This window comes from Molossus molossus, unplaced genomic scaffold, assembly GCF_014108415.1.
Source record: "Molossus molossus isolate mMolMol1 unplaced genomic scaffold, mMolMol1.p scaffold_m16_p_11, whole genome shotgun sequence".
Classification (NCBI taxonomy): Eukaryota; Metazoa; Chordata; class Mammalia; order Chiroptera; family Molossidae; genus Molossus; species Molossus molossus.
The window spans coordinates 101,902,938-101,923,256 of record NW_023425346.1 but is presented as its reverse complement, the minus strand read 5'-3'; the positions used below and the strand labels follow the sequence as shown (position 1 = coordinate 101,923,256).

The following is a 20,319-nucleotide window of genomic DNA, read 5'->3' as shown; positions in this document are numbered from 1 at the left end:
CCATGTCTTGGCAGGTCCCTGAGCACAGATCAGGTTTCATCCTGCAGGATGGCGTGGTCCACGCTTCAACCACTCAGATGTCCCTGTACGCAGGCCTCCCAGGGGGCATCTAGGATGTTAGGACAGGGTGCCCGTGATCATCAATACTCAAGAAAGAAGGAGGCTACAGAGGCTTCCCCAGGGGGACTGCAAAATGTGGTAGAGGCCAAGCACTGTGAGTGTGTGTGACGGGGTGCATGGATGTCAGCATGCGTGTAGGCATGTATCAGTGTGTAAGGGTGCCCGTGAGGCCCACTTGTGCAACAGGAAGCTAAGAGTAAGCATGTGCAAAACCCAGAGGGTGTGCTGGGCTCCTAATCTCAGCATCTTCCCCGTGTCAGACTGGTTTGGTGGTCACCAGCATGTGGCAGATCTTCAGAGACCCACTGGCTTGGCCATGAAACCAAGCACGATGAAGCCCCTCTCAAACCAGACCCCCCAATTCAATAGAGAAGGTATTTCTATCTCCTAGTTAGACGGGGGCGAGGGGACCACAGGGCTGAGAGTATACATAAAGTTGGAGTCCCCTGGACCGTACAGCCTTGAAACCAGGCTCTTGGTAAGTAACTTTTCAAGGAAGAAGGGGGGAAAGAACTTTTTTGGGGGGGGTGTAATGTAAGCCTTTAATAACTCAATTTCAAGTTCTTATCATTCAAATTCTCATAAAATGAGATGGCTCCGTGATAAGGAGGGTGGAGACTTCCGAGAAAGAGCGAGAGAGGAGGGAGAAAATTGCAAAGATAAACCGCCAGGAGCGTGACCTCCAGCTCCTCCATCGCGTTCAGCTCGCGCGCGGGCAAACGGAACAAGCAGTGCTCACAGTGGGTGAAGGAACAGTCACTGTCTTTCTGCCAGAGACCAAGACCCCGAAACAGAGGCCAGCCTGGGTTCTGGCTGAACACCCCCCAGGAATTCAGACAAGTCCTGGGTCTCCTCGCCCCACCCTCCTCCAGAACAGTCAGCGTGCAAATCCAGTGCAGATGAGCAGATGAGCGGATTTCCAGTCCGAGGGCACCCCTGTGGACGGCAGCTAAGGAGGGTCAGAAGCCCTGGGTCTCTAGGGGAAAGCAGTCCCCTTCGGCTTCCCTGCATCTCCTTTCCCATCTCTAGTCAGTTCACTCAAAGGAGGCAGATGCCTCACCTCTACCTCCCAGTACAAACCTAAGGCGGCTCCTTTCACCGCTTTGGCAAATTCCCGCTCCGGCTCTACACCCCCCTTCTCCCCCCTCAGAGAGCAGAACAGGGAGGAGAAAAAGACACTGGGGTGGGGGAGACAAGAAATGAAGAGTTCCAGGACAACCTCATCTTTTCGGGGTTCAATGGTGATTCGGGAATTGGGTATTGGCAGGGTGTCCATGACTTCATCATTTCGGATTCTTAATAAAAAGACAACGTTCCCATCGCCAAATGCTCCTCTTCCCACCCTCTCTTTGGGGAATTGAAACACAAGCTTTTAAAACGCTGCAAACGCATTGCAGCTGCATTTTCCGATGTTGCATTTGGGTCCTGCCCTTAAGTGGCTGCCCTCATTACCTCCCCCTTTGAAAGAGGCCCCTGGATAAGCTCCGGGGTAATTGAAATTTCCTGTCTAACCTTGACCACTCCACCAGCTCCTATTACAGTCCTGGACACACAATGTCGAGTCGATTTCTTCTGGGCCTTCTCACTCTTCGCTCAAAATCAGGCCACTATTCTGTTGGCTCAGGCTATCCAGTAACACACTTGGAAACGGAGAGGGAACTTGCTCTGGCCCGGCTGATGACGCCTCTGGCTTCCCACACTCATTAGAAAATCCTCTTTCTTCTACAACTCACCATTGAGGAGCCAGGATACAGAGACAGATGACCCCACGCCAAGAACCCAACATGCTCACGGGCTGGGAAGGAAGGATCCAGTGGTTGTGGGTTTTTTTTCAAAAATCTTGAAAATGTAAGAAATCCCCAGGCAAAATGCTTTTGAATACAAGAAATCGCATTGAAAAGATCAAAGTGCGTTTTGCAGTATCTGCAGGAATCTCTCCAGCCCCAACAAAAGAATGAGCGCGTTCCATACCGGTCAAGTCAGGTTCCCAGCGACATCAGAATCTGGATCTAGAAACTCTGATTAAAAGTGAACTATTTACTGAAAGTAATTGCATCCCTGGCACCAGTGGGGTGGGGGTGGGGGGGTTCGGTTGGTTTGGCTTTATTTTTGTAGTTCGATGGTGACTCCATTTAAATTAGGATTGAGCTTTGGGAAGACTGACCCACCCTTCTGTTGGGGTGGGATAGTGCTGGCTTCCTGAGGTCTCTAACATTCCTAACTCACTTAGATAACCTTGGTTAAGAGTCTGATGTTCCTAAATCTGAGGGCCTCCTTGGAAGGATCTTCCCTCTCCCCCCAGGAGGTGGGGAGGAGGCAGTCATGGTTCCCCATCTGGGCATCTCTGCTCACTCACAGTAATGGGTTAAATAGAGTCCCCCAAAATTCATGGTCATCTAGAACCTCAGACTGTGAACTTATTTGGAAAGAGAGTCTTTACAGATGTAATAAATTAAGATGAAATTGCACTGGATTAGGGTGGGCCCTAAATCCAACAACTAGTGTCCTTGTAAGAAGGCCACGTGAAGAGACACACATGGGGGGACACCATGTGACTGTCAAGGCAGAGCCCTGCCGTGCCTGTGGTTGCTAGCTCGGACCAGCATGCACTGCCACCTCCTGGGCTCCCTGCCACCCCAAGTTCCCTCTGGGTGGCCAGCCAGCTCTGGGACCTTCTCTGCCTACACCTGTCAGCCTTGGGGGCCCTAGCCCAGGCTGGGGCAGGCTGTGGACCTCCTCCCACCTAGGAAGGCTACTATGGGGCTTGGCATTTGGGAATTTGTCACCTGCCCAGGCCGGGCTCGGTCAGGGCCCCTTCATAAAATGAAGGGTGTGTCCATCGGCTAGAGTCTCTGCCACGTTCCGGGCACCAGAAATGTCCAAGGGACAACATCTCCCAGCCAGAGGAGCCCCTGACCCTGATGGGGTAGGGAGAGCAAAGTTTCAGCTCCTCCCAGGCGCTCCTTAGCTCAGCTGAAGGATGCCGAGATGTGGAAGCCCAGGGGGTGGGCCAAGGGATCCGTTTCCATAGGGCCTGGGTAGCCTGAAGGTGGGGAAGGGTGGGAGGGTTCTGGACACGGAACAAAGAGAAACTGGCTTAAGAAAAAGAACTAAGCACTACCGGTATCATCTGAGCACCTAGATCTAGCCAACCAACAAACGTATCCTCTCTAAAAATAATAGTAATAAAAATAAAGACATGAAACCCAACCCACTGCAACGAAACCTAAAGAAGATCCCCAAGATGCCCTCCCTGAATCCAGCTGGTCTTTCCGTAAAAGGTATAACCCCGGACAAGTCAAAGGGGCTCTGACAAAGCACTGCTGATGGCTCTTCCACCTCTGCCCCCGTCGCAGGTGTCCTTCTGCCCCAACTCAGCCTTCCTGAATCGCCCAAACTAGCTCCATCAGGTGTGAACGCCAGAGAACAGTGCCTGGAAGCCGGGGACTGGAAAATCGGACGTCAGGCCAGCGGAGGAGGCGTGGTGGCCCCCGGGTGCCCGCCTCTGCAGACTTCCCCGCAGGGTTGGCGCTGGACAACAGCCCAGCCTCAGCAGAGGCCGAGGCTCCCGCCACACAGCGCCCTGAAATAGAACCTCCACTCGCAGGACAAACATTCCAAGCGCTTTTTAAAACGCCCCAAGCATGACCTGGCCGGCGGCCCCAGCTCCCCCAGGCATTTTTCTGGTCTTGGCCCTATTCTGGAAATAATATTAATAGCTCGGTTAGGAGCTTACGGTGTGCAACATAATTTATGGCCTTAAAAGGCCGGCACGATTACTGCTCCCGTTCTTCAGATGAGGAAACTGAGGCACCAGGAGCTCTCGGGCTACGAAGGGCTGGCTCGTGGGGGCTCTCTACTCGGCCTCCCCCGCCGGGTGGAGCTTACAAAGCAGGACAGGAATGAGCCCTCAAGGGACCGGCTGCCAGCTGCCATGCCCAGTTCTGACCGGCGCCAAGAGACAAGGCGACGCCCCCAGGAGGCTCTCGGGACCCGCTCGCTCCAGGAACACCCTGATCTTTAGCAAAGAGTTTAACCAACTCCCAGTTCTCAGCCTCGGTTAGTACGCAGGATAACTTTCCTCTTTTATTTGAAAAGATAAGGACACCGGGGTTAATTTCTCCCTTGGGAGGTCAAAGCTGGCAGGTGAGGCGCGCGCGTCTCCGCTTCCTAGAAGTGCTCCGAGCAAATCTCGGAACCAGCCCGTGGAGGGGGCGGGACCGCGGTCGCCGCCCGGAGCCCAGGACCGGGGACTCTGGCTCCGCTGCCCCAGGGGAGCTTCTGAGCTGGGTCTGCGGGTACTGCTGTTGGTGCCCCCAGCCTGGTCGGATCCCCCACCGCGCTGGCATAGACTCGGGACGCGCAGGACTTGGGGCATCGAGTCAAAGGCCAAGGGCACCCCCGGGACTCCTGCACGATCCCACCCTGCCCACCAGGCCTGGGTCTCCGGGCCAGAAAGACCAACCCACCGCCACCTCTGCTTTCTCTCCCCGGGTCTCCCGGCGCAGGGCCCTCGGGGCGCACGGGGCAGGGCGCGCTCACTGTTTGAACTTGCTCTCCAGGTCCTTGATGAGGCGGCGGCTGAACTCCGGGAACTCGGTGTAGGGGTTGAAGACCTTGCAGCGGCGGGGCCGCGCCGCGCCCTCGTTGATGTCCAGCCGTCGGTTCAGCTGCGCGCTCAGCTCGGCGCCGGCGCTGGCAGTGGGCGCCCGGGCAGGCGGCTCGGGCTCGGGCTCGGGCTCGGGCTCCGGCTCCGGCTCCCGTTCCGGCTGGGGTGAGGGCTCCGGGGAGCCCTCCAGCGCTCCCCACTGCTGGAGTCTGCGCTGCAGCTTGCGCGCCAGCTCGTCGCTGGACATAGCGGCGTATGGGAGACACGGGGACTCGAGAGCCGGCGCGGGACGGGCGGGCAGCGCGCTCCTCTCAGGCTCGCGGCTCCGCTCCACTCTGCCAGGCGGCGGAACCGGCGGTTGGGTGGAACTGCGGGGAGCCGCGGGGGAGGGCAGGGCGGAGCTGAGGCTTTAAGGAGGCGCCAGGGCTTGGGGACGGCCCTCCTCGGAGGCCTCAGGTGTCTGCGCCTCCCGGGACCTCGACGCGCTCCCAGCTCCCCGAGGCTCCGGACGTCGGACTAACCCTGACCTGGCGGCCGGCGCCCGCTCCAGGGAGCCCAGGGACCCCGAGGTCCCCGGGGGAACAGCAGCCGGGAAGTTTCACGGCTGTTCGGGCGGTTCCTTTCTCGTCCCCGAGAAGTGCCCCAACTGGGGGCGCTCGCGGCCCAGGTCAGGCTGGGGGTGGGGGGGTCCTAGCGCGCCCCTCCCCCGTTGTTACCCAAGTGCCACTACGACTCAGGGTGGCACCCACCCGGTCCCGAGGTTTGGGGGTGGGAGGCGCCTGCAGGGAGAGCGAGGCGGGGGAGCTGCTTTTCAAACGCGCATTGAAAAGAAATGTTTGCAAAACATACTAAAAATACCAAAAACAAATAAGCAAACAGAAAAGAGAACAGAGAACAAGACGAAACGTGTGGCTGCCCTGGAGGTAAGAGACCAGCGCAGCTTCGGGGGCTCTGGCTTTTTCTGCGAAGCCCACAGAAGAAAAGGAGCCTGGAAAGGAAGAAAGAATTCTGCGTGGTTAACAAGAGGAGAAAAACAAGTGTCGTCGTCACCCCCCTAAGGAAGGCTGATGCGGGTGTCTGTTACGTCAGCCGAGCCTTGAGGAATGTCTGGCAAACACTGACCTGCCCCAGCCCACACCGGCTCTGATGTGGCCGTCTCTGCAGCCACGGCCCAGGCGTGTCTGCGACCCGCCGGGCTGGGGCGCCCAGACGGAGACCGGGCCGGCCTTTGGCATGTCTGTGTAGGACGCGCAGAAGTCCAGTAGGGATTGTGGGCATCTGTGAGGGTCTAAGCGGGGGAGGGGGATTTTTTTTAAGGTATTAGGGAAAATATTACGTGTTGAAATAAAGGTATCAATAACGTCTTGCTAACATCACTATTCAACAATTTGATTTGATGGGTAAAATGGCCAGGAAAAGCCTCATTGGAGAGGTGACATTGAAAGAATGACCAGCAGAAGTGAGGCTGCCAAACAGTGAACCAGGGTCAGAACATGACCCACACAGAAACGAGAAATTCCTCCCTTTGCTATCAGCATCCACCTTACTGTCCTCCAACTCTCCCCTACAGATGTTTCCAGAAGGCCCTCGAGTACTTCTTTCTTTTCTGCAGGGATGTCTGAGGTCTTTTTCAGGTTTCTGTGTGGGAAAACCTCCAAGTGATTCACACTGCTTTCCCTAGGATGGGAAAAGCCACTGGCATTCCCGAAATCGGTTTCTCACCTTTCTCTTTAGCCTGGCTGGTGGAAGGCAGGCAAGTTAGAGCCGCCCCTGCCTTTTGTCCTGGGGGTCCCCCAGTGTGGCCATAAGATAATGCTTCCATCCATTTCCCCCACCCTTGCGAGCCCTTCCTCCCAATGCCAAGTTCACTCCCTCACTCTCTCCTGTCTGCTCTGCTCAAGCCGGCCCAGGTCTGGAAGCTCTCGCCTGCCTGGAAGGACAAACAGTGGATCCTTAAACGACACAAGTTTGAACTGCCCAGTCCACTCTGCGGGGATTTTTTTCTCGATAAATGCAGTAAATGTATTTTCTCTTCCTTATAATTTTCTTTTCTCTAGCTGACTTCATTGTTAGAATACAGTATACAACACATGTAACACACAAACTACGTGTAAATCAACTGTTATCAGTAAAGTTTCTGGTCAACAGGAATTAAGTTTTTAGGGTGTCAAAAGTTATACATGGACGTCCAACTGCAAGTGGGGGTTGGCACCCCTCACCGCCCCCCTTGTTCAAGGGTCAACTGTAGTTGACAATCAGTGAATTTCTCTCTAGAGGCCTCACCCTCTGCCATTCTGGGCCCAACCACTCACCCAGGCAGGAAGAATGGGTCCAGAACAGTGCTACCCAGCAGAAATAGGAAGTGTAATTTTATTTGTAATTTTGAATTTTAAATATTCTAGTAGTCAAGTTTAAAAAAGTAAAAGTTTAAAAAAGGTGAGCCCTGGCCAGTTGGGCCCAGCGGTTAGAGCGTCCGCCTGAGGACCAAAGGGTCTCGAGTTTGATTCCCAGTCAAGGGCACGTACTTGGCTTGCAGGTTCGATCCGAGGCCCCAGTAGGGGCCATGCTGGAGGCAACTAATCGATGTGTCTCTTTCTCCCCTTTCCTTCCTTCCACTCTATCTAAAAATTAATGGGAAAATATCCTCGGGTGAGTATTAATCAAAAAATAAAAATAAAAATTGAAAAAGGTGAAATTTTGCCCTGGATGTTTGGCTCAGCAGTTAGAGCATTGGCCCACGGACCAGAGAGTCCCGGGTTCGGTTCCTGCTAAGGGCACGTACCTCAGTTGCAGTTTGTCCCCGGGCCCTGGTTCGGGTCGTGTAGGTGGCAACCAGTCAATGTGTGCTCTTGCATCGATGTTTCTCTCTAAAATTTCATATTAGTATATTTTCTTTTTTTTTTTATCCTCACCCGAGGACATTTTTCCACTTTTTGTTCAGATAGAATGGGAGGGGGAGAGAGAGAGAGAGAGAGAGAGAGAGAGAGAGACATCGACGTGAAAGGGACACATCGAGTGGCTGCCACCCACACGACCAGCCAGGGCTGGGGACAAACTGCAACCGAGGTACATGCCCAGAGAACCAAACCCAGGTCTCTCTGGACCACAGGCCGATGATCTAACCGCTGAGCCAAACCGGCCAGGGCTTTATTAGTACATTTTCTTTAATCTGATATATGCCAAATATTGTCATCCTGACATGTAGTCAATATAAAAATATTCATGGGATGTTTTACATTATTTTATTTTGTACCTAGGCTTCAGAATTTGGGGTGTATTTTACACTTACAGTGCATCTCAATTCAGACAAACCACACTTGCCGTGCTCAGTAGCCACGTGTGGCTGGTTGGTGGCCGCCCTCTTGGATAACTCGGGACTAAGGGGCCAGCCAGAGCATTCGCTGCTCCCTTGCTCTGACCCTCTGCTGCGTAGAAGTTCTGCTGCTGAGCAGGTCTTGTCTGGCCTCCTCTCTGGCCTCCACTCCCTCTGGTCTGAACCACCTCCTCCTCTATTCCCCTCCCCCACCTGCTCCACGAGGTGCAGGGATCCACCCACAGCTGACCCAGTGCTCCACAGATGCTAGACCTGGGAATAAAATCTTAAAACACAGACCACACTAGCCACCGTTCCAGTTCGCAGGTGTCCCTATTGTTCCAGTCTGGGGCCCCTGCTGTAGGGAGTGGATGGGGTTGTCCTCCGGCTGCAGAGGGGACACCTCCAAGGTTCAAAGGCTCGCTAGGTTGCCAGGCATCTGCTGATGGGAGCATGTCAAGTTTGGGAGTATTACACTTCATTGAATCCCCCACCTTCTCTGACAGTCTTTACATAAAGCACAGGATAAGATAACCTTTGGGGCTCTAATAGTCATAAACTGTTCTGGCTCTTCCCTTTAGACAGAACCAGGAGCCCTCTGTCAGAGGTGGGAGGAGAAGAGGAGTGGTATAAATCCTGGCTCTGCCTCTCAGAAGCTGTGTGACTGTGAATAAATTACTTAACCTCTCTGAACTCCTGGTTCCTTAAATATACAACAGAGCTCATACTACCCACAGGACGTACAAGGACGTAGTAATCACTGACGGCATGTAAAGCACCTAGGAGGCGTTGAGTTCATGTCACCTCTTGCGATAGGCACAGCACAGGTGGTGGCTGAGATTCGGGGTGCAGGACATGAGTTCCAGCACAGGGCATGCTCTGTGCCCTCCGGCTTTCGCCTTGGCACTGGCCAAGCCAGTGTTTGGGGGGCGGGGACGTCTAGCAGCCCTCACCCACACTCCTGCTGTGCAGCTCAGCCCTTCAAGGCTTCAAAATCCCGCACCAGTCAGTGTGGTTCGGAGACACCAGGAAATCATATCGGGGCCACCCCAGTGAATTCTATTTTGATTTTTAGAAAACCGGGCTCCTTTACCCAGGGCTTCCTCCCTCTCTCTTCCTCTCCATCCTCGGGCTCCCTCTCAGGGACACGCCCCCTTTTCTCCTGTGTGTTCATGCAGATCACTCCTCCACTCCAGCCCGCCCTCAAACCGGGTCTAGACGGTTCTGCGGTTCTGCGTTTCTAAGGATGGGCTGGTGCTTCAATTAGGGTTTAGACAAAGGCCCAGTGGATCTTGAGATGAGCAGGGATGGTTCCAGAGTCATCCTTGTAACAAACCTTTTACAATCAGTTTCAACGTAAGAGTGGCTGCCCAGCTGGTGTGGGGTGTGGCTCAGTGGGTGTGCGATGACCCCTGCACCAAGAGGTCACCAGTTGTTTCCCAGTCAGGGCACATGCCCAGGGTGGGCCCGGTCCCCAGCGGTGGACATTAGGGGGCGGCCAGCCAGTTGATGTTCTCTCTCATAGATATTTCTCTCTCTCTCCCTCTCCCTTCCTCTCTCTCTAAAATCAATAAAGAAAAAAAAAAAAAAAGAGTGGTCCACACCAAGGAAAAAGATTTAATGTGTTAACTGGAAGAAGGTATTTTCAACAAATGCAAAAAAAAGTATCTAGAATTTTATGGGGAGCACCTACAAAATAATACTAAAAAGAAAAACAGCCCTGGCTGGGTGGCTCAGTTGATTAAAGCACCACCTTGTACCCCAGAAGGTCACGGGTTTGATTCCCCATCAGAGCACATGCCTATGTTTCAAGTTCAATCCCCAGTCAGGGCACATGTGGGAGGCAACCGATCCATGTTTCTCTCTCACATGGATGTTTCTCTCTCTCTCTCTCCCCCTTTCTAAAAAAAAAAGAAAGAAAAAAAAAAACTGATGAAAACTCAGGCAATGGGTATGAGCATCACTGCAAACTTACCTAAACCAGTCAGATCCAGCACAGCTCCTGTGGTGCCTGTTGGGTCAAAGAAGTTGGGGATGGGTGTGAGCTACTCCCCACGATCTTGTTTTCACACTGTCAGAAAAGTCAGTCTCAGATCAAATTCTGCTGAGCACAGAGATAGTGGCAACATTCCCAGCAAGAAGATGCGAGGCAGCTCGGACAGCCTGCTCTGTGAGTTTGACAGTCTCTAGTCCCAGCTCTTGGCCATTCTGGGAGATCCAACGACATCCTTCACCAGGGGCGACTCACATCCCAGAGACTGAGTTCCTTGCCTTATTTATGATCAGCATCAAACAACCAGAAAGCCTCCTGAGTCAATGGTTGAAAACCGACCCAATAAAGCTCAAGCCTTCGGGCAGGTCCCAGCTTTGCTGGATTCTCGTGACCAGTGCACTATGGGGAAGGAGTGATTTTAAACAATTTTAGTCAATTCACATATCTTGAATAACAATACTTTTTATTTTTTATTGATTTTTGAGAGAGGACAGGAGAGGGAGAGAGATAGAAACATCGATGAGAGAGAACATAGATTGGCTGTCTCCTGCACGCCCCCGACTAGGGATCAGGCCCACAACCTGGGCATGTGCCCTGACTGGGAATTGAACTGGCGACCTTTTGGTGCATGGGTCGATGCTCAACCAGTGAGCCACAGCAGCTGGGCTTGAATAACAATACTTTTAATTTCACCAGTGAGAGCCCATGTTTAACATTCATCAATTCAATCAATGAGCTACTATATTCACCAGTGTTTTTTAAAAACCATTTCTGGCCCTGGCTGGTTTGGCTCAGCGGTTAGAGCGTCAGCCTGCGGTCCCGAGAGACCCGGGTTCGGTTCCCGCTAAGGGCATGTATCTCAGTTGCAGTTTGTCCCCGGCCCTGGTTGGTCGTGCGGGTGGCAGCCACTCGATGTGTCCTTTTCACGTCGATGTTTCTCTCTCTCTCTTCCTCTCACTCCCTCCCACTCTATCTGAACAAAATATCGAAAAATGTCCTCGGGTGAGGATAAAAAAAAAAAAAAAAAAAACATTTCTGCCTGGCCGGTGTGGTTCAGTGGTTGAGCATTGACCCGTGCACCAAGAGGATGCCGGTTGGTGCTCATGCCCAGGCTGTGGGCCAAATCCCCAGTGGGGGGCGTGCAGGAGGCAGCCAATCGATGTTCTCTCTCATTGAAGTTTCTATCTCTCTCTCCCTGTCTCTTCCTCTCTCCCTAAAATCAATAAAGAAAAAATATTAAAAAAATAAAAATAAATTAAAACCATTTCTGACATCACTCTGCTAATCAGCAAATCAAGCTTCAGTTATTGATCAAGGTGATGGATAACAGAAAGATGTATTAGCCACAGCTGGAGTGGGACCTTCTGACCTCATGTTGGCTGATGAGCCTGGACTGCGTGTTCCTTTTTTATAAATTAAGGTAAAATTCACAAAACATATAATTAACTGTTTTGAAGTGTACAATTCGGTGGCATTTAGTGCGTTCAGTACGATGTACCGCCGGCACCTCTCTAGTGTCCAACATTTCCTTCATCGCAGAAGAACGCCCTGTCCCCACCAGCAGCCCTCCCCAGTCCCCTTCCTCCCAGGCCCTGATCTGCGTTCTGTCTTTGTGGATTTTCCACATAAAAAGAATCAAACAATATGTGTCCTTTGGTGTCTGAAAGAAGCCAGACTTCGTTCACTTTCCATAACGTCTTCGAGGTTCATCGAAGTTGTAGGGCGTCAGCACTTCATTCCTTTTTATGGCGGAGCAGCGTTCCGTTGTGCGGAGAGACCAGGATGTGTTTAGTCCTTTCCTTTCTTGATGGGCATCTGGGTTGGTTCCACCTTTTAGCTCTTATGGATGGTGCTGCTACGAACCTGCGTGTACGCGTTCCTGTTTCTGTGCGGACATTCGGTCTCACTTCGTTTGGGTATGTGTACAGGAGTGGAATTGCTGGGTCACAGGGTAAGTCTGTGTTTAACTTCTTTGAGGCGATGCCAGATGGTTTTCCACAGCGGCTGCACCGACTTACACTCCCACCAGCAACGTATGACGGTCCCAGCTTCTCCGCATCCTTGGGCTGCGCAGTCTTCCTCCTGCTGTGGCTGAAGTAGACCGCACGCACGCACGGGCCCACTGCGTGTGCCGAGTGTGGGAAAGCACCACGGACTCGGGGGGAGCGCGCAGCTCACAGGAGGCCGCCTGCGCGAGTGGCCCTTGCACGGGGAAGATGCTCTGCCTCACTGAAGGACAAATAGGATGTAAGTCACGGCCACAGTGAAGGGACACTTCCTAGTCACAGGCTCAGTGCACCGCAGGATCTGACACCAGGGTGATGGGATGCGGGCTGTGAGCGCTCTCGTACACAACTGGTAAGTGTGTAAATTGGCACAACCCTCTGAAGAGTCACACATCCCACTATCTGGGCACATCTTAGAGAATTTCATGCAAATAAGAGCTATGCACCCAAAGAGACATGTTTAAACATCCTTATAGCTATTGATGGAGTTCAGGCCCCAAAATATGGCCCCCAAAGATTTCAAGCTGATTTGAGAAGAGGCAGGTGCAGGGAGGACCTCCTGACCTTCCCCCGAGGGGGTCAGAGAACTGTCCTGTGTGAGGTGCCCCCCGGCGCCCGGAGGAAAGCCGCAGCCTTCTCTGTGACACTGAGGGACACTGAGAGGAATCTGACCAACAGGCCGCCCGTGTCCCCGTGTGCACTGAGCCCGCGCGCCTTCCGTCCTCACACTTCCACACTCCGCTCTTCATCAGCCTAGCAGGAAAACCGAGTGTGACAAGTCTCCATGTCCTTCTGAAGCTCCCATGTCACAGCAAACTTACATTAAGTGAACCTGTACGCAAAATATTAAAAAATCAATCTGCCTGCTCGACTCTCGTTAACCTGCCTTTTATTACGAAACGCAGCTGAAAACCTAGAAGAGCAGAAGAAAAAGGTTATTTTCCCCTCTCTACATTATATAGTTGCAGGAGGAACATAACGGAAGCCACCTAAATGAATCAACTACATGTGAGCCAATTTGAAGGATTCACAAAAATAACGCTGAGTAAAAAGGTCTGAAAAGAACAGACATCTCCCGCATGTACCAAACAGAAGTGCGTGCACACGTACCTGAGAAACGTGTGTGATGATGCTCATCGCCACGTGAGTCACAAAAGCCAAACTGGAAACAACCCAAATGTCTGTTACTGGTAAAATAGACACAAGTTGTGGCAAATCCACACAGCAGTGAAAATGAGCCTTTGGAACACATGAAAACATGGTGAATCTCAAAGATGTTAAGAGCCCTTTCGGGGTAGCTCAGTTGGTTAGAGCGTCATCCTGGTACGCCAAGGTTGCAGGTTCCATCCCTGGTCAGGGCACATTTAAGAATCAACCAATGAATGCCCTGGCCAGTTCGGCTCAGTGGTTAGAGCATTGGCCCGCGGACCCATGAGTCATGGGTTTGGTTCCCGCTAAGGGCACATACCTTGGTTGCAGTTCGTCCCCGGCCCTGGTCGGGTTGTGCGGGAGGCAACCAGTGTATGTGGCTCTATCACATGATGTTTCTCTCTCTCTCTCTCTCTCTCTCCCTCCCTCCCACCGTATCTAATGATAAATAGAAAAATATCCTCTTGGTGAAAAAAAAAAAGAAAAAAATCAACCAATGAATGCATGAATAAATGGAACAACAAATTGATGTTTCTCTCTTTCTCTCAAATCAATTTTAAAAAGAGATAAAAAACCAGAACACAAAAAGAAATTAAAAAAAAACAACACAAAAAGATGACCACGCATAACAACAGCAACAACAAAAATTCCTACAAAGACCGGGCAACCTGCAGAGGCTCAGGGAATGCAGCCTCTTTCTGAAGAAACAGCACCATCCAGAAAGGTCTGTCCAAACAAGCAAGACCCGGCGTGGAGACGCTATAGCGAAGGTGAGCGCCAAATAGACTTAAATATAAAGACTAAAGAAGAGCAAGAGCCTGGCCGGTGTGGCTCAGTGGTTGAGTGCTGACCCATACACCAAGAGGTCATGGGTTTGATTCCCGGTCAGGGCACATGCCCAGGTTGTGGGCCCAGTTCCCAGTGGGGGGCATGCAGGAGGCAGCCAGTCTATGTTCTCTTTCATCAATGTCTCTCCCTCTCTCTTTCTCTAAAATCAATAAAGAGAAAATACTTAAAAAGAAAAGAAGAGGAATCATGATTACTCTGGTGAATATATATAAAATAAATCTTGACCTTGTAGAAAAACTATGTAAATACATATACTACTTATAACTCTATAGTTATACACATAACTATGGAGATATACAGAAGGTGGGGTGAGGCTTGAGGGATAGCGACAGGACTAATTTCTTCCTCTCAATATCAGCAGACAATCAATGGTATTGAACTAGGTGGGATTTGGTTTTTGTTTGTTTTTTAATTTTTACTTATTGATTTGAGAGAGACAGAAACATCTATTTGTTGTTCCACTTATTTATGCATTCACTGGTTGCTTCTTGTATGTGCCCTGACTAGAGATCAAACTTGTGTTTGGTTCTTTAAAAAAATTTTTTCTTCATTAATTTTAGAGAGAGAAGAAGGAAGAGGGAGAGACAGATGGAAACACTGATGAGAGAGAACATCAACTGGCCACCTCCAGCACGCCCCCCACTGGGGATCAGGCCCACAACCTGGGCATGTACCCTGACTGGGAACCGAACCAGTGACCTCTTGGTGCCTGGGTACACGGTCAACCATTGAGCCACACCCGCTGGGCTTGTGTTTGGTTCTTAATCATTACAAAACAGTGACAACAAAGAATGAGTGACTGATTTCTCTGCTCTGATCCCCAACCCTTTGGAAAGTCCTGGCCCTGTGCTCAGTGCTGTTCTGCAAGCTCTCGGCACCCCCACACCACCCTGAGGTTAGTGGTACCATATTTGCTCAGGTCACTGAGGTTCAGAGGAGGTAAGCACCTGGCCCAAAGGCACACAGCCGGTAATGGGAGGGGACCAAACCCAGGAGTGCCTGCTGCTGGATCCTGTCCCCACCCCATCCCTGAGGCCTGGTTGTCCCCCACCAGCCTTGAAAAGCCCTCTCTTCTTCTGGAGCAGGGAGGACGCCCAGGACTAGGTATTAGCAGGCGAGTCAGTCTCCAATTTGGGTGAACTTGGGAAAATGGCTCTCTAGCCTCAGTTTCCTCAACTCAAAGATAAAAAAAATGATTATTTGTTATTTATTAATTTATTAATGTATTTATTCATTCAGTCAGTCAACAATAGAGGGCATCCTGTGCCCCCCTGGTCCTAACAGAGCAAAGAGCTGTGATGAAGGCAGCCCGGGGGTCTGCGGGGCGTCGAGGGAGCCAGGGAAGCCCTCTGGAGCCAGAAGGGACCCTGGAGGCGAGAGCTTGGCAAGGACAGAGGCCGTGCCCACCAGGGAGAGGATGGACAGGCACGGAAGCGAGACCCAGGTGGCGTGTGGCCGGGTTTCCCCCGGCCCTGGTCATTGGATCTGTTTTCTGCCACTTTCCATTCATTTTGCCTGCTTCAGAATTTTACGTAATGAGGGCATATAGTACGTGTTTTTCTTTGTCCGGGTTTTTCCATTCCGAATGTTGTTGTTTTTTATTCCTCGCCCGAGGATACTTTTCTATTTATCATCAGATAGAGTGGGAGGGAGGGAGAGAGAGGGAGAGAGAAACATCGACGTGATAGAGCCACATTGACTGGCTGCCCCTGCACAACCCAACCGGGGCCAGGGACAAACTGCAATTGAGGTACATGCCCTTGACCAGAATCGAACCCGTGACTCATTGGTCCGCGGGCTGATGTTCTAACCACTGAGAAATCCGGCCAGGGCTCCGAATGGTTTTGAGAGTCATCTGTATTGTTAGGGGTGTGGGTCGTGACTCCTTTTCCCTGCTGAGCAGCAGCTCGACGCAATGGGTACGCACGGCTGATCTAGTCCGTGCTCGACGGAATGTTTGTGCCCCCAGTTCATAGGTTGACACTTGCCCCCAGTGTGACGGCATTTGCGGGGGCACCATAGGGAGGTGGTTAGGTCATGCGAACGGCATCCTCCTGAGTGATGTTAATGTCTTGTAAAGAGACCTCTCCCCCTTTCTGCCAGGTGAGGACACAATGAAGGGGCGGCTAACCTCGAACCAGGAGGTGGGTTCTCCACAGAGGCCAACTCCGTGGGCACCTTGACCACGGACGTCCCAGCCTCCGGAACCGTGACAGGTAACACTCTGTTGTTCAGAAGGCCTCTGGTCTGTGGTACTTTTGTTACAGCCGCCGGACGGAAATTTGCATGAATCTGTGTGGATGGATATTTTCATCTCCTGTTTAATTACCTAGAATTGGGGTGGTATAAGTTACATGTTATGTTTCAATTTTTAAGAAACTGCCAATCTGTTTTCCAAAATGATGGTACTATTTTCTGTTCCCATCGACAGTGCAGGAGCGTCTCCGCTGTTTCCAAGTGGCAGCCATTCTACTGTGAGAAGTGGTGGCTCATCATGGTTCCGAGTGGCATTCTCCTAGTGACTCATGGGACTGGCCAGTTGTTCTCGTCCTTATAGGCCGTGTATGTATCTTTTTTGGTGCAGTGTTTGTTTAAACCTCTGCCGATTTCTTTTGGGTTGTCTTAGTATTGAATTGTAAAAGCTATTTATATATTCTGGATCAGGTCCTTTGCAAGATAGAGGTATTGTGAATATCTTCTCCCAGTCTGGAGCTTGCCTTTTAATTTTCCTTTTCTTTTTTTTAATCCTCACCCAAAGATATTTTTCCATTGATTTTTAGAAAGAGTGAGAGGGATGGAGGGAGGGAGGGAGAGAGAAACATCAATGTGGAGAGAGACACTGATTGGTTGCCTCCCACACGACCCTGACCAGGGCCTGGGATTGAACCTGCAACCCAGGTATGTGCCCTTAACACTCTAACCGGCCAGGGCAACATTTTCATTTTCTTATTGGTGTCTTTTGAAGCTCATCTTGTTTTCATGTCAATAAAATATCCGAAAGAGGAGCAGTTTGGTGCAGGAGAGGTGCTTCGAGCCCGACTGATCTGAGCATCACTCAGAGCTTAGGATGAAGTGAAGCTGAATGACACAGACTCTGACATCATAACTCATGTCTGGCGTTTAGTTTCCACGTTTTGGGTCAGGCAGGTATAGGGCCAGGCAGGCTGGTTCTGTGCTGGACATTGACCCCTGCTGGCTGTTTGCTCTTTGGGACGGGAGTGGGCGTAGGGCAGCCCCAGGAAACCTACAAACACAAAGTTGGTGGGACATGGTGCCAGGAAGTCTCAGAAGGCTGCCCACTGCTGGAGGCCACAGGGCGCCACGTGGCAGATGGCTCCCTGAGTTGCCTGGGTGGTTGGTGGGAACCCTGTGTGAGGGCCTCTTACCTGCCCCTTCTCCTGGCTGTGGGCAAAGGCTTCCTGTTGGCAGCACTTTGCTGGGAGAGTTCTGGGTTTTCAGATTTAGTTCTTGGAATCTCCGAGGTTTGGGAGGACAAACAGAATGGCTGTGTCTGACATTCAGACGCAGAAGTGGTTCAGTCTGGCTGGTGAGTAGCTGGGACCATCACTGGCCCTCCAGTCACCCTGAGTCTCTGCCACTGTTCCCCCCAATGGCCACACGGTGACCAGAGCCCTCTATCAATGGAAGATCTTATCATGAAGGTGTTATATGTGTGACATGGGGGGTGGAGAGTCCCCTCCCTCCCAAGATGTCACTGTGCACAGGGTGCGGAGCTGGAATGCTCACCAGGCCTTTGGGCTTTGGACTGAATCAGAAGGGCTGCCTTCATCTCAGAATGGACCCCCTGCCCAGGACGCTTGTGGGGTCCAGGGGCCCCTGAAGACCCAGTGGGCAAGGGCAGGGGTGAATCTGGGGGGCAGGTGGTTATCTAGTTCCCTTGCTCTGACAGCTGGGGTCTGACGGGCTTGTCGGCTGGGCCCTCGAGCTACAGGCACACTCACCTGGACACGGAAACGACAAAAGAAGATGGAATTCAGGGCACCTGACCTTCCTGCTCTGGACACTGCTGGCCTCTTCACCTACGGACTCTTCCAGAGTGGATGTCAATGTAAAAAACAAAACACATAGGAGTACAAAGGAAACCAATTATAATGCAATACAAGGATCAAAATTGTTTTGAAAACAGGTGCTATCTGGTGCTTCCTGGTTAATGCACTAACAGCAGCCTCATGGAAACAGGGTGGTGGAAGCGGTATTTCAAGGCGCCCCCCCCACCACCACTGAGACTCGATGCAAAATCCTGCTAGGTTGCTGGCTCCACGCTCGAAGGAAATGATCGAGTCCAGTGGGGTTAGTAAAAATAAAGATGGAATTCCTTCTCCTTCCAAGTTTACAGACCCATTCGAGTCTGTCCACAGTCACCTCGGGGCCCACGGACCCAGGCCGAGACCCTGGCACAGAGGAAAAGGAGAACGCAGCCCTCACTCGGAGCCGTCAGCATGAGGGCACCGCAAATCTCAGCAGCGCCGGGCTCATTCTGCAGACTGGCCCACGACTCCTGGACGTCCCCTGGAAAAGGGACATCTGGGCAGACCCATAGGCCTCAGGGTCCACAGATCAAGACAGGCCAGCTGGTCAATGTCCCTCATGTCCCTGCCTCCCCCAAACAGCACAGAGTTCAGGACAGACCAAGTTCCCCAGGGGTGGTGAAAGCACCCTCCTCCCTGACCTCTCAGTCTATTCCCCCGTGACCCCCCCCCCAGGTCAGTGCCCGGGACACTTAGGGTTTACAAATGATGAGGAAGGAAGGAAGGAATTAATGAATAAAGAGAAGTTTTATATTTTACCTAACCTTGCCTTCCCTGATCAGAATATGTTTACATATGACATGTCAAATTGCATTTTCATTTTAAGAGCTTATGCCTCTCATGATTCAAAAAAAAAAAAAAAATCCGTCTTGTAATGAAAGAGTTGAACCTATTCAAATGGATTATGATAACGAATGTTTGAAATGACTTTGCCGTTGACTTTAGGTGTTTTCCTGGTGCTACCCTGCCCTGGCTTTTCCTTTCCTCTTCTCCTATACAAGTCAAGTGCCCCCATCCCCAAATAATTGTAATGTTATTGTATTGGTGGTTGCCTTCAATTTAAAATAAAAAGGGAAGAAAAAATATATCTAAACTTATATATACATATATTTTTAATTGATTTTAGAGAGAGAAAGGGAGAGAGAAAAACATTGATTAGCTGTTCCACTTATTTATGCATTCATTGATTCTTTTTTTTTTTTTTTTACCTCACCTGAGGACATTTTTTCCCATTATTTGTTCAGATAGAGTGGGAGGGAGAGAGAGGAAGAGAGAGAGAGAAACGTCGATGTAAAAGGGACACATCAAGTGGCTGCCACCCGCATGACCAACCAGGGCTGGGAACAAACTGCAACCGAGGTACATGCCCTTAGCGGGAACCAAACCTGGGTCTCTCTGGACAGCAGGCTGACACTCTAACCACTGAGCCAAACTGGCCAGGGCCATTGATTGATTCTTATATGTGCCCTGATCGGGATCAAACCTGAAGCCTTGGCTTATTGGAAGGATGCTCTAACCAACTGAGCTACCTGGCCAGGGCTGAACCTATACTTTCTTTGTTTTTTTAAACAATATTTGTATTGATTTTTAGAGAAAGGAAGGGCGGGGGAGAGAGAAGCATCCATGTGACAATGGCTGCCTCCTGTATGTGCCCTACTGGGAATCAACCTCGATTTCTTGGTGCCCAGGAGGACGCCTTACCACCTGAGCCGCTGAGCCACACCGGCCAGGGCTGAATGTGTCTTGTCTTGGTGAAGGGTTTCTGTGCCTGCCCCCTGGAGCCGTGAACGAGCAGGCGCACGCGGGATCTCTCCTGTTGGCTCCCAGAAATTCAACAGCATTCCCCGGGCATCTAGTACGAGCGCCTGGGCTGCTAGCAGCTAACGCAAGAACAGTACGAGTTCTTAGGAAGGAACGCTGGCTTCGCACACACGGCCCGCCTACCTTCCCCGGACCCCGCAGGTCTTCCTTCACCTCCCAGCGCCCGGGAGGCAAGCGCACCCAGGCCGGACCAGCATCTCTGCAGCGGAGCCTGGGGGTCGTCTTTAGAAACGAGATGTTTGGGGCGTCCCCAGGCTGGGGCATACTACTGACGCGGATCCTGTGCACCCTACCTTGAAAGACGAGGGTCAGCGTGGACGCGGGACTGCTCAGGGCCTCTGCAGCCCTGGCCGGCCTCCCACGCGAGCTCCCGGCTGCAGAGCGGAGGCAGGTGAGGCAGGAGAGGAGGA

General features: G+C 51.6%; 1 protein-coding gene across 1 annotated transcript in view; it reads right to left on the bottom strand.

Moving 5' to 3' along the window:
* The window catches only part of EFHD1 (EF-hand domain family member D1), a 44,258-nt gene extending 39,237 nt beyond the window's left edge, over nt 1-5,021 (bottom strand). The window contains exon 1 of the mRNA XM_036254584.1: nt 4,663-5,021. Within this exon, the coding sequence (XP_036110477.1) occupies nt 4,663-4,976 (314 nt within the window). The 5' untranslated portion in view covers nt 4,977-5,021. The remainder of the gene's footprint in view (nt 1-4,662) is intronic.
* Between the last annotated feature and the right edge of the window lie 15,298 nt (nt 5,022-20,319).